The 16,794-nt window shown below is 48.5% G+C and overlaps 1 protein-coding gene across 1 annotated transcript; it reads left to right on the top strand.

The window, feature by feature from the left end:
* The first annotated feature begins 183 nt into the window (after positions 1-183).
* BRD8 (bromodomain containing 8) lies at positions 184-14,861 on the top strand. Its single transcript, XM_059483828.1, has 21 exons — positions 184-224; positions 468-564; positions 1,399-1,468; positions 1,732-1,781; positions 2,357-2,479; positions 2,634-2,714; positions 3,138-3,202; positions 3,781-3,917; positions 4,339-4,554; positions 5,769-5,913; positions 7,057-7,266; positions 7,678-7,958; positions 8,448-8,903; positions 9,247-9,340; positions 9,551-9,597; positions 9,934-10,148; positions 10,408-10,500; positions 10,684-10,752; positions 11,451-11,628; positions 12,266-12,370; positions 14,448-14,861. The coding sequence occupies exons 1-21, from the start codon at positions 206-208 to the stop codon at positions 14,505-14,507; spliced, it is 2,811 nt and encodes a 936-aa protein (XP_059339811.1). The 5' UTR covers positions 184-205; the 3' UTR covers positions 14,508-14,861.
* Positions 14,862-16,794: the final 1,933 nt, after the last annotated feature.

Raw genomic sequence — 16,794 nt, 5'->3', positions numbered from 1 at the left:
CCCGCCCGCTCCGCCAATGGGAGCTCGGCATGAGAGCCCCTCGACCAATCAGCGCCCGCTCTTGGGACGGAGGGGGCGGGACCCCGGGCAACCGGCCGCTCGCGCGTGCGCGCATACGGCTAGGGGGCGTGGCGGCGCTCGGCCGCCTCCCGGCGGGCTTTGCGCGCGGTGCCGCCCCTGCCGCCCTCAGGGCCGGGCGGGGAAGATGGCGGCGGGGCCGGGGAGTGAGTGCGAGGCTGGGCGGGAGACGCGGCGGGGAGCGAGCGGCGGCGGGGCTGGGGAGGAGAAGGGGCAGGGGAATGGCCCGAGGAGAACGGAGCGGTTCCGGAGGACCCTCCTGGGAAGAACCAACGGGGGCGCGGGGCGGGGCCTATGGGTCTGGGGAGGGGCGGGGCCAGGTGGTAGAGCCGCGGGTTCGAGTTCCGATGTGGCCGGGACTGTCCCCACACTCCTGCCCTGTCCCGCAGAGCACAAACTACTGAGCGCCGGCCCCACCGAGCCCTGGTCCATCCGCGAGAAGCTCTGCCTGGCCTCCTCCGTCATGCGCAGCGGCGACCAGAACTGGTACGGGAGCGGGAAAGGCGGGCGGCATCTGCACAGCCCCGGGCACGGCACGGGGCTGTCACCGCGCTGCCTCTGTTCAGAACAAAAATGGGGTGTAAGAGGTGTGCAGGGTGTACCTGCACAGGCATTTTGTTGGCTTCATAACTACTGAGTGAACCCAGAGGTGTGGTAATCAAGATAAAGAACGATGAGAGCTGGAGAGGGAGTTTGAACAAGGACATGGAGTGTCAGGACAAGGGGGAATGGCCTCAGACACAGAAAGGGAGGGTTAGGTTGGAGATTAAGAAAAAGTTCTTTATTGTGAGGCTGGTGAGGCACTGGAAAGGGTTGTCCTGAGAAATTGTGACTGCCCATCCCCGGAAGTGTCCATGGGCAGGTTGGATAGGGCTTGGAGCAGCTGGGATAGTGGAAGATGTCCCTGCCAATGGCAGGGGATTGGAACAAGATGATCTTTAAGGTCCTTCCCAACCCATTCTATGATTCTGTGTTCATAATTAGATGAGGTGAGTTGTGGACAACAAAGATATTTGGTAACAGATTCCTGTGCACTGAACCTATAGCTCTGTTTTACTATATTTTTATGCTCCCTAAAGTAAGGGTTTTGTGGAAATGTAGTCACATAATCAGATACAAGAAACTTGCTTTTCAAAGCAAAGGAGTGAAATTACGGTTTATTAGAAGCAGGTAAATATTTTTGAGACTTGTAAATCCTTGGTGAGATTATCATGTGTAGCAGGGTTATTCAATGAGGTAAAGAGAGGTTTTCATCTTTTCTCTGCATGTTGATTGGGGGAAAAGGTAAATTGATGGTGACTTGTCATTTCCCTCCCACAGGGTCTCAGTCAGCAGAGCCATCAAACCTTTTGCAGAGCCAGGACGCCCACCTGACTGGTTTTCACAAAAGGTAAGGCACTGACATCGGAATCTTGGACACAAAATCTCTGCACAATCAGAAAAGCCAGACTGAGAATGAATTTAGGATTCATTGTTCCATGCTTTATCCAGTGCACAGTTACTAAGTAAGGCTAACTAATGAGATCCTTCACCAGGCGTGCGATTGAGCTGTGAAATTCCTTGCCTTGGGAATTTGTGGGTGTCCATGTATTTTGGTGTGTCCTGCTGTTTGGGCAAGCAGACTGTCCTCTGACTTCCTTTGTTTCTTTTCAGCACTGTGCATCTCAGTACTCAGAGCTCTTGGAGACCACAGAGACCCCAAAGTGAGTACAAAGTGTGACCTCAGCACAGCCTGCAGCAGCTCAGGGGGCACTCCTGGGTTCTTGCAGCAAAGTCCTTGTCACTCTTTAATTACTTTTTGTCCTCCAACCAATTCCTCCCAAAAGGAGCATTTCAGAATGAGAAAATTCAGCTGGAATAGCTGTTGTGGGACAGTGGCATCAGGGTTTTTCAGATGGGAAAGTTAATATTTATTTGGCTGGAATAAAACACTGCATATTTGCCTTACTGGTCAGAAACTTTACACATAAATTTATCATTCAGAGTAGGGGTAGAAAAGAGAAGGATTGAGATGGGAGATGTTTTGTATTTGTCACTATTTTGCAATGGTTTCTTACAGTTTTCTTATCAGTGTTGTCACTACAGCTCTGTGATATGAGTGAAATTTTCTGAAGAGATTGTTTGAACATTGTGCTGCCCAATATAATTTAAGGGAATTGGAGGAAGTTGATTTTTTTGGATGAGCATGTCATGAGTGACAGAAAGCAGCCATTTATGAAAGAGGAACTGAGTTTTCTTGTGGTTTGTGTCTAAGTTTCTCTTTTCTCTTATTCTGTAGAAGAAAACGTGGTGAGAAGGGAGAAGTTGTGGAGACAGTGGAAGATGTTATTGTGCGGAAACTGACTGCTGAGAGGGTTGAGGAATTGAAGAAAATTATTAAAGAAACACAGGAAAAATACAGGTACATGACAGAGGTTTTAAAATGTTGCACACCTGAGAGTCCTGTCCTCAAAAAGTAATCCAAGTGGGATGAAAATTGGGGGTGATTGGGGTGAAAATGCTGCTTAAGGTGTCCAGTTCAGTGATCAGAATGTAAAAAGATTTTATGATTGCAGGCAACTCAAGAAGGATGCAGAGCTGATCCAGGCCGGACACATGGACAACAGACTGGAGGAGCTGTGCAATGAGATTATGATGTGGGTTATTTCATTATTTCTTCTCAGATTGTGGTTTCCTGACACTCTGTTTGGCAGCATCTCTTGCTCCACATAGTTTGGGTTAAGAGAAATGGAGCTGGGCAGATGCTTTGGCCTCTGAGAGCTTGCACTGGGGGAGAGCAGCTGGTGTGGAACATCCTTTGGAGTTGCTCAGTAAAGAGCTTGGCCATGGCTTGCAGAACCATGTTTGCAGCCTCCATTCTGGCAATCATCTGGAAGTGAAATTTCCTGCCCTGTGTGTCATTCTCTGGCTCTGCTGCTCGCCTTGGGGGGTTTGAGCCTGAGTGGTTTGATGTTGTCTGGAGATAACAGGGTGGGCATCAGTAAAAGGGGGGAATTTTGAAGGGGGAATTAAGGAGAACTGAGACACCCTGTGACAGCAGGTTTTTGTACTTTTTACAGAAAGAAAAAAATGGAAGAGGAGGAAGCAGAGGTCAAGAGGAAGGCTACAGATGCTGCTTATCAGGGTGAGCTGGAAATGAGGTGCCTTCGTTTTCCTCAATGCATATATTCATAAGAACATTTAGAAAATACTGAATTCTTGTTAAGACCTGCAGGAGGAATTCCTTGACCCTAGGGTTGGAGAGAGAGGCTGTATTCTCTTTCCAGCACTATATTTATAACAGGGTAAAAGGCAGAGGCTTTTGAAAAAGGAATAAAACCTTCAGGAAAGGTGTATCCAAGGGAAAGCAGGGTTGGTAAGGAGCTCTGTGTTAGAATGTCAGGCTTTTCACACCTTTAGTTTCCCTTGGTCACTCAAGATAAGAGGAAGAAACTTTTATTCTGAATGTTTAGTTCTTCATAACTCTTGGGGCATTTAATGTGGTGGTGGGAGGTGGTGAACACCAAACTGCTAGAGAAACCTGCAGCTGGAGGGCATTACCCAAAGTCAGTATTACTTGGGAACTGAGCCTAGTGGGGTGCAAGAAATTCCTATAACATAAATTGTTCTCTTAAAATCCTTCAGGTTAAAGTCAAAGGTAACTCCTGGGGACTGTCCACGATGGAGTCACAGACTCTCACTGTAGTTTCTGTTCTCTTGCAGCTCGCCAGGCCATTAAGAACCCCCCTCGAAGGCTGACGGGGGTGATGGTTCGTTCTCCTGCAGGCTCCACCTCCCCGGGCGGGGATTATTCCCTCGGAGATCTGTCCCAGCCTGCTGGGGATGAGGCCAGCCCAGGGGTGAGGATCCTTCTCTGGGTAGGAGGGAAAGCCCAGCTTGGGACGTGGGGCTCTGCACCCATCACAGAGGAGGGGCCTGGGGAGAAGCCCTTGCCTTGCTGTGCAGCTTTCAGGTGCTGCAGTGTGGTTGGTGACAGTGCTGCTCGAGATCCATCTCCTCTTCCCTGTCTGTGGTGATCCAGTGCCTGGATCAGAGGCCTTGTAGGGGCATCAGTGGGTTGGCCAGGCAGTCTGTGAGTGCCTGGGAGCTGGCTCTGCAGGGCAGGGAAAGGGTGAAAGCACATGCCTGGAGTAGGGGCAGTGAGTGAATGGAGTAGGTGTCTGTGGTGTGCTGGATCAATGCTCTTGGGGGAAGCAGCAAGCGGGGCTGGTCCGTGTGGTGGAGTGTGGCTTTGAACAGTGTGGTTTTTCTCTTTCTCAGGTCACGCCAGGGACATTGCCCAGCACCCCAGTTGCCTCCTTCATTGGAATCCCTGACACCCCTCCAGGCTCTGCTCCCCTGGATGCCCCCATGACCCCAGTCACTGATGATTCACCCCAGAAAAAGATGCTAGGACAAAAAGCAACTCCGCCTCCTTCCCCTCTGCTCTCAGAGCTGCTGAAGAAGGGCAGTCTCCTGCCCACAAGCCCCAGGCTGGTATGGAGCTCTCTGCTCATATATGCAAGCACACAAACAATTTGCTCCAGACTTTCCCACTGAAAAAGGGGGATCTGCAAAGAATTTTTAAAAATGTGCAGTTTTGTGAGAGTCCCAGCAGAAGTGATAATCTGAGAGGTATAAATACCCCTGTGAGCTGCAGAGGTCAGCCCCTTTTCCAGCAGGACTGCAGGGCTGGTGCAGCACTTAGGACTGGCTGTCCCCTCAGTCATAAGGAGTTGGAGTTGCAGGGTTTGCTAGGGGAAATTGTTCTCCCCAGGGAAGGGAATTTGTTAGTCAGCATCATCCCCATAAGCCTCTGTGACATTCTTGGTGATTCCTACACTGGGCTCACAATTCTTTACACCTTGTCAAGAAGTCCTGTTTCAGTATTTTTAATGTGTACAAGAGTAGGGAATCCTTAAATGGCATTTATGACCTATACAGAACTGCTTCAGTTTTCTCCTAATTGTAGACAGCTCTTAAAATCACTGTGATGAAAACCCACTTGTGGTGTTAGTGACTTGGGAAGTCTTAGGAGATGCTGACACTGTCCAGTGTGAAAACAGCAGCCATCAGCTGCTTGTGACACAGATTCCCTGGGTTAGTGCTTGTGTGATGGAGTAGGTGTGTTGCTGTTGACTTTTTTCTTCATAGTAGTCAGATATAGGGTTTTTTCTATTTGCTAGCTTGGGTAAATGTTCCATGGATTTTGTGTTTGCAGGATGTAACATAAAGTGGGGCAGGGAAAGGTCCTGGCTGTGGAAGGCTGAGTTTCCTTTGTAGGAACAGGACTGGGTTTGCATCTGTTTCAAGGTCCATCATAGGTTCACTGTGTGACCTTGATCAAGTTACTTTCCATCTTGGTATTTCTGCTTCTCTCAACTCAAAACAAGGGATATTTGTGTGCCATCTCAGGGTCTAGGGAGACTCATATGTGTAAAGGATTGTGAGGTCCTTGAAGAGAAGAACTGTGATAGAGCAAAAGATGCACTTGGCCTGCAGCTGTGTTACAGCTGAGAACAGGAACAGTTTCAGACTGTCATGTTCTGCACTTGTGTGAGGGGCCTCAGGCAAGGACTAACCTGAATAAAAACTGCAGAGGAAATGCTGGGACACCAGATGCTGGTGCTGTTCATGGAGATGCACATCTGGCAGAGAATCACTGGTGTGGTGGTATCTCCAGGAACTTGAGTCTCATCCTCCTTTGACAGGTTGGTGAAAACGAAATGGCAGTGGCTTCTGGTCACATGAACAGCTCTGGAGTGCTGCTGGAGGTAGGAAGTGTCCTTCCAGTGCTGCACAGTGGGGAAATGCAGTCAGCACCTGGTGCTGTCCCTGCATCTCCAGCTGCTTCAGGTAACTTGGGCCTTTCCTTTACAGTTCTCCCTTAAGATTTACCTTCAGACTGGTGTGTGGATTTTCTTGGGGGAAGGATGATGCCTACCTGGCTGGTCTGGGGACTTCTCTATCAGTTGTGTTCCTATTTATGTAGCCCTGTCCATCTCACCCCTACTTTTTAAGAAGACCCTAATCCTTAAAAGAATGACTGAAACAATTTGGTCTGATCCAGTCCTGATCCATGCAGTCTGGTTTTCTGGGTTGGACACTGGCTAATACCAGGCATCTGAATGTAGAATGAAAGGGTTTGTTCACAGGGAGTTGGGGAAAAAGTGGTCTAGATCTGATCCCCAACATGTCAAACACAGCTCCCTGTGGATCTGGAGAACTCATGTGCCTTCCCTCTGCTGTATCTTAGAGATTTGTTGAGAGTTCGTCCATTGAGCTCCAGAGGAAGTTCCACAGAGTGGGGGGAAGGGGGACAGTACAAGACTCTGTATTGGGCTTTTAGAACAACCTGCCTAAGGAAGTTTTTTTCCCTCAGCTCCTGCTGACCAGTGATTTAATCACATTGTCTGCAATTGAGATCATGTGTTATTCATTCATACAGACTTCCATACAAGTAATATGGCTTTTCTTATCCACATCTGTTTTTTTAAGACTTGTTAATTTAGTCCAGACAGTTTAGTAAATTCAGACTGGAAGTTACAGCTAAGATGAATGGCAGCCTTTGATGTAAAAGGAATTCTCCAGGAAAAACCTGCAAGGAAATCCCCTCCGCTCCCTCCCAGCTCCTGTGACGACTGTTTGTCTTGGCTTACCTTGTGTGGCTCTCTCAGCACTGTTTTTCAGATTTCCCATCATTGTTTTGGGATGAGCCTTTGGAAGGGCATCTCTGTGAATGTGTGGCTTAGTCTGTCCAGCCCTTACAGTGGGTACAGTGTTCTGTAGCTGCATGATTCTGCCTCAGACTCCACACACAATGGGAGTTGTGCATTTTTTGGTGCAGGTTCTCTGTACAGCTTTTGGGACTCTTTATAGGTATCTCTGTGTCTTTTCCCAGAAGAAGCCACCAGGCAGTGAAGAGCCCAGTGGTGGCTTTGTGGATTTCAGTGGTGGCTGCTTCTTGCTCATGTGCTTTTCCCTTCTACTCTCTGTTAGGTGCTCCTACGCTTTCCCGGCTTTTAGAAGCTGGTCCTGCACAGTTCACCTCACCTCTTGCTTCCTTCTCCGCTGTTGCCAGCGAGCCTCCAGCTAAGCTCCTGCCACCCCCCGTAGAGCCTGTGTCCCAGGCCACTATTGTCATGATGCCCACGCTGTCAGCACCAGCCGTTGTGCCACCAGCTGCAGCTGCAGAAAGCGTAGCCACAGGTGCGTCCCCAACCACGCACTCAGAGCTCACGTCCTGCTGGAAGGCAGAACTTCCCGTGGGATCAGCGCCCTGCGAGCTCTCAGCTGGGCTTTGTCACCTCAGACTCGCCATCCTGGCCAAGAAGGATGGTTATGGCTGGGTTCTGGAGGAAACAGATGGTTTTAAACAGGGTTTGCTGGGTGTTGGGGGGGGTGCTGGTGATTTGCTGACTGCGGTTCAAGGGTTGGAATCTCACTTTGTCTCTCCTGTGGGAAAGCAAACCCGTATTTGTCTTTTATTAATCTAAGCTGTGGTGGGGTGGATGGGCCTGGGATAGTTGTGTTTGATGCTTGGTGTTACCCACTGCAGTGTTTGTTTATGTGGGGACTTTTCCAGCTTGGTCTCTGACTGTCCCTCTCATCTTTGTGCAGTGAGCCAGCCTGAAGCCTGTGTTTCCATGGAGGCAGTGGCTGATTCCCACACTGTGACAGTGTCCATGGACAGCAGTGAAATATCAATGATCATTGATTCCATCAAGAAAGAGTGCCTGGGTTCTGGGGCTGGCAGCACTGCAGGATCTTCCAAAGATCACTGCATGGATGGGAAAGAAGATCTGGATTTCGCTGAAAAAATGGATATTGCAGTGTCCTATACGGGGGAAGAGCTGGACTTTGATACGGTTGGAAATATTATAGCCATCATTGAGGACAAGGTAAATGGGGAAAGCAGAGTGCCAGTGCCTTTTGCTGCACATTCAGTTGGGTTAATCTCAAATGATTGCTATTCACCAATTTAGTTTAAACGAACAAGAAATAACTATTCCAGAATACACATTCTCACCATCATTTTCCAGATCAACAGGACAGGACACCACTGCTGCTTGTCTGACACTGGTGCTCCTTTTCAGAGTACAAAAAGAAATGTCTTTATTCCTTGGAGAGTAGGGTTTGGGTCATGTTTCTGGCAGACAGCTGAGCATTGCTCACAGAATCCTTTCCAGGAGTGCCATATTTCTGAAACTGAAGCTTCAGGAGAAACTCTCACAGGGAGTGATACAAATCTGGCTGCAAAAAAGGCAACTTTGTAAATGGAATAGACTGGGATTTCCACAATTGTCTCAGTAGCAAATAACCTGAACTTTTCTTTAATCCCTGTTTCTGACCTCGTCCTGCACTGCTGTGTGTTTCTTTTGACAATAAAGGTAGACGACCACCCTGAAGTCCTGGATGCAGCAGTTGTTGAAGCTGCTCTGTCTTCTTTCTGTGAAGATACCGATGACCCTCAGACCCTTCCTGGCCCGTGGGAGCATTCAATTCGTCAGGAGCATGAGAAACAGGCCCAGATGCCACAAGTGTCTGTGACTGTGAAGCAGGAGAGACTGGAGTGTGAGGAGCCAGAGGCAAAAGGAATTAGAGACCTAATGGGCATCAGTGAGCTGGGGTCGGAAATAAAGACTGAGATTGCAGAGCAGGACCAGAGTCAGCTGGGCCCTGAAGAAACCATACCAGCAACTGCAAGAGTGACAGAAACTCCAGAGCTTAGAAACCAAGAGATAGAAGAAGATCAAAGAGCAGCTGTAACATCGGGAGAGACTCCTGAAGTCAAAACAGAGTCATCCCAGGGAGAAGATGCAGTGCTCAATGCAGTGAAGGCAGAGGTATGTGGTCACAGAGGCTGCCTGGAACTGGTGTGGGGAAAGAGGAGCAGTTGTGGCAGGTAGGAGCAAAGTTTAGAGGAAGGATGAGTGCTGGGTTGAAGTGACCCTTCAGTGAATGTGACTGACTGTTTTCCTGGGAGTCAGGCTGCTGATGTGCAGAGCAGCTCTGCTTTAGGCAGTACCTTTGTGTATTTCCCCCCACCCATGTGCAGAACTGCTGCTGGGAAGGTGCTCAGTGAACCTCATTGCCTGGAGTTAGGCTAGGGTGAGTGAGATGTGCCCACACCTTCACTGAAGTAAGCTGACACAAACATCTAGATTTGTGCATTTCTCTTCCCTCCAGACCCCACCTGATGATGATTCATCCCCTCCACAAGTCCCAAATGTGAGTGAAGACTCCTCACAGGCTGATGTTCAGCACAAATTTGAGCTGTCAGGTAACTTAATTAAGCTAGGAAATCTTTTACATGCAACATTATTAGCTGGATAGTTGTTAGTTATCTGGTTCAGGTTTTCTGGGGAGGAGGGAGAAAAGATTCCTGTAGGAACAGTGGTAATTACTGCAGGACAGTAGGCGTTGGTGCAGGAGCTTTTGTAGGAAAGGCTGCTTGGGAGAATCAATCTTTCTGCATTTCTTTCTTTCACAGAATCAATGAAGGAGGAGGCCCAAGCCCTGTTTAGGAGTCAGATGAAGGTAATTCCCTGTTGGTTTTAGTCATCTTGAGTTAATTAGCAGCATGTTGCTGCTGCTGTCTGCTGAAAGGCAAAGCTTGTGTTCAGCTTTCTGCACTTTGAGCAGTCTGCAGCTGAAGGGGAGATGGCTTTAGAATGTAAAGGTGTTTATGTTTGTGCTTCTGGGTCTGTGGGGACAAGCTGGGCAGGCTGGAGAGACTGGGATTTTGTGGAAGTGCCTGTGCAGTTGTCAGCAGCCTCACAAAAAAACCACTTTGCTCACAGAACCGTAGTTGCTTTGTAGGCGCTGAGTGGCTGCTGTAGCTGTCTGTGCCAGCTGATGGACTCTGTGTTTCAGGATGGGCAGGGTGAGGAGGATGATGAGGACGGTGCCAGTGAGGCTGCCAGTTTGGAGGAGCCCAAAGAAGAAGACCAGGGTGAGGGGTATCTCTCAGAGATGGATAACGAGCCCCCCGTGAGCGAGAGCGACGACGGCTTCAGCGTCCACAACGCGCCCCTGCAGTCGCACGCGCTCGCCGACTCCATCCCCAGCAGCCCGGCCTCCTCGCAGTTGTGAGTGTCAGGGCACACAGCAGGGACTGCAGGATCCCCATTTCTGGCTTGCTGAGTGGATCCTAAGGGAGAATTTGTTGGTGATTTGTTTGGTTCTTGCTTACAAGTGTGCAGACAGCACTCCAGTACCAGCTCCCGCCTTTTCCATCTGTCTTTGGCGTGGGTTAGCATGGGCATGTCAAGGACAAAACAAACGACGAGTTTTGTGCTCTGAGGCAGTGATCAGGCTCCTGAAGGAATTATGTTCTTCTCTTCCCAGCTCAGTGTGCAGTGAGGACCAGGAAGCAATACAGGCTCAGAAGATCTGGAAGAAAGCCATCATGCTGGTTTGGAGAGCAGCAGCTAATCACAGGCGAGTTTGATGTCTTGGCAGAAAGAAGTGACTAATCCTAGACAAGTCTCCACTCTCCCATCTCAGAGGCTTATCTCTCTTGGGAGATGATGAATCATATTGTTACAGACAAATTAAAAGGAGAGCATGAAACAAATATTTACCAGCAAGAGCAGGCACTGAGCGGACTGTTTTTCTCTGCAGGTATGCCAATGTCTTCTTACAGCCTGTAACTGATGACATAGCACCAGGCTACCACAGCATCGTGCAGAGGTGAGTCTCAGCAGTCTTCTGTCATCAGAACTCAGTTTGCATATTTGTAGGGATTTCTGGCAACAATGCAGTTTTTGCCTGCTGTGCAGACTTGGAAAAGTGTTCTTTTTCTGACATGATTCAGTCAGAAGCAGGTTTCCCCAAGAGCAGTCATCATCAGACACGTGTCTGTACACAGTCCTGACTTTGAGTGAAGTACACTGGCTTACGCAGAACATTTTATCAGTAAAGTGAAACTGATCTGTTTCTCCCAGTTTCTGTCCAAGAGTAGGATTTAACCTTTGAAATTCCTAAAAGCTGTTCTCTAATGAGTATTTTTTGCTGTCCCAGATGGTGGACTTTTCTGGAAAAATTACCAGAACTCCCTGCTAGCTGCTGAAATCTCTTGTAAACAGTTCAAGCTCAGTGGCTGCAGCTCTAGCTCCTTAGTTTCTCTGTCAGTGGTGCCTGGAGAAGGCAGATGCCTCTCCTGAGAGATCTTTGAGGCTGTTGTTACTATTCCAGGAAACTGCTGGACACCTTGGGTCTTCTGAGACCCAGGCCTTGGTACTGGGGAGCACAGCCCATGAGGGAGAACCTGTTCAGCTCAATAAAATAGACACTATAACCAAGCACATTATAGACCCAGGGCTGTTTCTAAAGGAGATGGGAAAGAGTTAAGCATTTCTGTTGCAATTTTGCCTGCATTTCTTTCACAGGCCAATGGATTTATCTACCATCAAAAAGAACATTGAGAACGGGCTGATCCGAACCACGGCCGAGTTCCAGCGGGACATTATGCTGATGTTTCAGAATGCAGTGATGTACAACAGCTCTGACCATGACGTGTACCACATGGCTGTGGAGATGCAGAGAGATGTCCTGGAGCAGATCCAGGTGAAGTACTGAGCTGAGGCCAGTGCAGGACAGAGATCTGCCTTGGTCCATAGGTCTGGCTGTGCCACAGTTTCACTCCCAGTGTGTTTGAATGCAGTGGGTCCTGCCCTTCCCTGCTTCTCTCTCATGGTAGCTCAGGTGTTTGTGTGGAACTAGATTGTGGGTGAGTTAAAAGTAACACAGCAGAATATTTTATATGTTCATCCCAGACCAATGTCAGATGTAATTTCCTTCAGGGAAATGCTTAGGCCAGCAAGAACCAGGGTGTGGTTCAGGAACAGAAACGAGCAACAAGAACAGTGAATGACAGGGGACGCCACGGCTCCTTTGGGTGGCTGTGCTGGTTTATGTTGATATAAAGTGCACATGAAACTGCCCTGTGAATTTATGCTATTTAAAATATCCTTTGAAGCAGAATGTTCCAGCTGGCAGGGCTGAGTTTGAATCGGGGTTTTGTAGTTCCTCAGGACTTGTGGCTTCTGAGGTAAATTGGGGAACTTATTCTGAGCAGCGCACAAGGAACTGAAACTGCCTCTGACCCAATCATTCCCAGCCTGTGGTCTGTGATAGGTAACTGACATGCACTTACTGAGCTTGTTTTGCTTGACAATCTTAACAGAGTGTGGTTTCCTTGCAGCAATTTCTGGCCACACAGCTGATGATGCAAACATCAGAGTCAGGGATCAGTGCAAAGAGCCTGCGGGGGCGAGACTCCACTCGCAAGCAGGATGCTTCAGAGAAGGTGAGAATGCTGCACCCTGTGCAAGGGCGCTTGGGATCTTCTGAAGAATCCCAAGATACTGCATGAAGTTCCCACACATTGAAGCAAAAGTTCTCACACCAGCATCTTCATATGAACAACTTTGCTTTAAATGTCTCTATTGATTAGATTTCAGTTCTGTACAGCATGCCAGAGGCGGGTCTCATGAGTTTTTTCTGTAATACAAACACTTCTATTACCTGTTCTTAAAAACAGGTGATAAAAACTGTAGGGAAATGAACAGAGTATTGGAAGAGGTGTGAATACTCTCAGGCACATGGTGTGACTCTTGGGGATGGGCCTGCAGGGCAGGGAGTTGGACTCAATGATCCTGTGGTTCCCCTCCAACTCCACAGATTCTGTGATTCTATGGTATGGCAGAAAGGTGAAGGGAATTGCCATATCCTTCACTTCCTAGTCAGGTTTTTAGAGCTAGAGAATCAAGTCACCTCTGGTTTGCTGTGTAAAATACACCAGAGAACCTTTGAATTCCACGCTGATCTAAGCAATGAAGATTTGTGGTTTTTACTTTTATAAAGACCTATGCAAACTTGATGAAGTGATCTCAGGTACTCTCTGGTGCACACAACACTGTGACAGCAGGGGCTGCCTGCTGAGTTCTAGTGACAGCTGGACTGAGCAGGAATTGTTTGGTAGACCAGGAAAACTTGCTGTGGCTGTGGAGGGAATATCCCTTTCCTGGCATTCTGGCTCTCTCAGTATCCCTCTTTTGTCTGTTTTTATGTTCCTGCTGCACAAGACTGACGCCCTGCAGGAAGGGGAGTGGGGCACATGTTCCTCTATGCTCATGTGTGGGCTCAGTGCTTCTGTGTGGTGTGTGCATTTCCGTAGCTGATGCCTGATGAGTCCTTCTGTTTGGCCTTTTAACAGGACAGTGTCCCAATGGGCTCTCCTGCCTTCCTTCTCTCTCTCTTTGTAAGTATTGAAAGGCTCCAGCAGGTTCTGCAGTATTGCTGCCAGGTGCTCTGCTCCTTGTCTGGGTGATCCCTGCACTGTCACAGCATCCTTAGCACTGCAGCAGGGTGTGTTTGACCTGGGGGCTGCACCACTGTGAGCTGAGAGGAGACATCTCAGTCCCTTCCTCTCAAAATGGGTGAGCGGGTGGGGCTTCACTCTTCTCTTCTGGTTCCAAGTGTTTTTTGTTTTGTCATCTGCTTTTGCTTTTTTCCATGACTTCTCTCCTGCTTTCTTTCCTTGTAAGTGGGAAGACAAACCCAAGTGGTGCAGTCCTGTAGTTCCTACATCTCTCATGTTTATACAGCTGCCCCTTCCACACGGCCAAGGCAGTACAAAAGGTCTTGGGAGAGTGAGGAGTCAGCTGTGTGTCCTTTATCTGCTCCTGGTTCAGAAAGCAAAAAAGACTCTGCAGAAATATCTTGCTCTGTGCCCGTGGTGATCTGGAAGTGTTTGGAAAAATATTCCCTCTGGGAAACCCCAAGTCTCTGAGTTACTGTGAGGAGAGAGAGGAGGAAGATGGAGAGCTGTCCTTATCTCTCACATTATCTAAAGACAGAGGAGTACTCCAGGAGAGGCAGCAGATCAGCCAGAGAGAGGATCAGAGGAAGCTCTCAGCTCACCTTCTGCTCGTGGAAAGGAGCTGTGTGGAGGAACTAGGGAGCTAGTGCCAGGGTCACTCAGCTGGAGCAGCACTTCCATAGGGATCAGCAGCTGATAAGGTAGGTTAGTCAGCAGTTTTCCTTTTCCCACCTTAAGCTAGAATCTGCTGCTTAGGAGGAAGCCTGCACTGTCCAGGCTCCAAAAGCCTCTGTGTGGGCCAGAGGTGCTGCCTGTCTGTGCCCTGGCTCCAGCAGTGCAGAGATGCTGCCCAGCCCAGCACCCTGCTGCATCCACATCCAACTTTAGGTAGGTCTGCAGGCAGGCCTTGGCAGGGACGGCTTCCCTTTCTCCTGATGGGAAGGCATGAAAAATTGTTGCCAGATGCAGAATTCCCTTTGTCCTTCCCTGTGTCCCTCCCTCCCCTGTGCCGGAGGGCCGTTCCTGTGGGTTGTGTAACTCTGTTTGTTTGCCTTGCGAGCAGGACGGAGGCACCAGAGGGCGGCGCTGCGCCATCGAGGCAGACATGAAGATGAAGAAATGATGCTGCAGACACAAAATCCCAGCAGAATCCCAGGCATCCGGAGCTGGAGTGTGAGCAAGCAGCTCTTAGCAGCTGTTGGAGGAGGAAGAAAAGCTGCAGGTCCATTTCTGGGACCTGGTTCACCACCTTGGCTTGCCCTTCTGGAAAGCAGTGTCCTGTCAGAATATGTAACCCAAAGAAACTTCCCTGGAGGGGAAGGCCAGCCCCCCTGCCTGTTTTAGGGCAGTTGTCTTGGGCTTCATCAGTGTTCTGGTGTTAGCTAGCAGCTGGTGGCTCGTACGTACTGTAATGTGAAGTGTACAGATTTTTACTAGTGATGTGTAAATGTGATGTATATTAAAATCTGGGAACAAACCCGTGTGCAGTGTACTGAGCATCACAGCTCTGCAGGGAGGAGCCCTGTGCTACAAGCCTGGATCCCCACCTGGACTACCTGCAAATATAATTATTTTCCAGTTATCCCTATAGCTCTGATGTTAGAGACAATCCATAAATCACAGGAATGCTGCACAGTGCTTGCAAGGACAGGAGGATTCCATGCTTGAGTGTGTGAGGATACAGCACCACTGTGGTGACACTGGAGATCAAACCTTGAGAAGTTAAATACTGCAGTCTTGGTGGAGCTTTCCTTAGGAGAAAATGCATTGCAAAGGACTTGACATTGTTTCCCCAGAGATCTGTGGAGGCTGCACTAGTCAGAGTGAAAATCTGTGATCCCAGCAGCTGTAGGCAGGATTGCCATTACCTGGTTTCACATCTGAGTTTGTGCCCTGTTCCTACTGGGAATTACAGTCCTTTTCCTCAGCAACATGAAGGTTTAAGTTCTCTGCAAGAATTTCCAAGTCACTTTTTCTGCTCATATGACCTGAGATGAAACTTGCCTGTTTTCTGCCCACACAACCATTCATGGGGGAAAAGAAAACAACAGAATGACACCATCCTTGATTGCTGCAGCAGCTGGGAGTGCTCTGCCCTCCGTACAGCATATCCAGGGTGCAGCTTTCTGGTAGACAGGTTTCAGGAAACTGAGTCACTGGGATTAAGAGCAGAGGCATTGTTCCCTTATCCAGTAAGAGCTTTCAATTTTCACAAGTTCAGTGTTGAAGTTGGCCGTGCCTGCTGTGTCAAGTCCTGTGTATTGCTGAGGTGAATTTTCACCAGGAGTCACCTTACTGATGTGGAAATGCTGAAACTCCCTTGGATTGGTGATTGGTTCCTTGTCTTTTGCTGCTAAACCCGGGAGCAAACTTCTGGTTTGAATTTTTATTGTTCTCAGTTCATAGCACAAAAAGCTATAGAGGTCTTTGTTTTTTATGCATTTCATGGAGTGGTTTCAGTTAGGGACAAACATTTTAGCATTGCCTGTTGTGACAAGGCAAAGTAATGGTTCTAAACTAAAAGAGGGCCCATTTAGACTGGATGAAGATTATTTTTACAGTGAGGGTGGGGAGGCCTTGGCACAGTTACCCAGAGAAGCTGTGGGTGCCCCATCCCTGAAGTGCTGAAGGCCAAGTTGGATGAGGCTCTGAACAACTTGGAATAGTGGGAGGTGTCCCTGCTCATGGCAGGGGGGCTGCACCCAGACAGCCTTTAAAGGTCCCTCCCAACCCAGCCTGTTCCATGATTCTGAGTTGGAAAGAACCTCTGTGCATTCCTTTACTCATTGAGCTGCTCAGAGCAGGGCCAGCTTCAAATATTTACCTTAGTCAGAATCTCCTGTGGTGCAGCTTGTCATCCCTGTGTCCTTTCACTGCTGGGCTCTGAGAAGGGTCTGGCTCCATCTCTGTGACACCTCTTTGTCTCTGCTGGGACACTGGAGGTGCAGCACAGGAGAAAACCTTTCTCAGACCTCTGGGAATTTGCTTTCATCATAGCAATCATTGCTGCTCCTTCCTACCCTTGGTTTCCTCTCCTAACCAGGTATTTTTCTCTCAGCCTTTTCTCTTGTCCCATGACATTTTAATAGTCTTTAATGATGTTTAAGAGCTCTAAAATTCCAAGATAGGATTTTCCCTATGGAGCCTCATTCCGTCTTCCCCAATTCATCATCTCTTGCTCTGACTACTTACTAATTCTCTTCTTCCTAATACTTTGTTCTAATCTGTCTAGTACAGAGCTGATGTTTTACTGTGCTGCATCTCCCAGCACCCACCCTTTTACAGACAGATAAAACTGTCACCCCTTTCTGGTTTTCTTCTTAAATGACAAGTTACACAGCATAGACTTGGTCACGTTATATTTAAGCTTCTTTAGGGCTCACAAATGAATCCCAATGGGTTCTAAGGTT

Source organism: Ammospiza nelsoni, chromosome 16 (genome assembly GCF_027579445.1).
Source record: "Ammospiza nelsoni isolate bAmmNel1 chromosome 16, bAmmNel1.pri, whole genome shotgun sequence".
Lineage (NCBI taxonomy): Eukaryota > Metazoa > Chordata > Aves > Passeriformes > Passerellidae > Ammospiza > Ammospiza nelsoni.
This window is presented reverse-complemented; position numbering and strand designations above follow the sequence as displayed.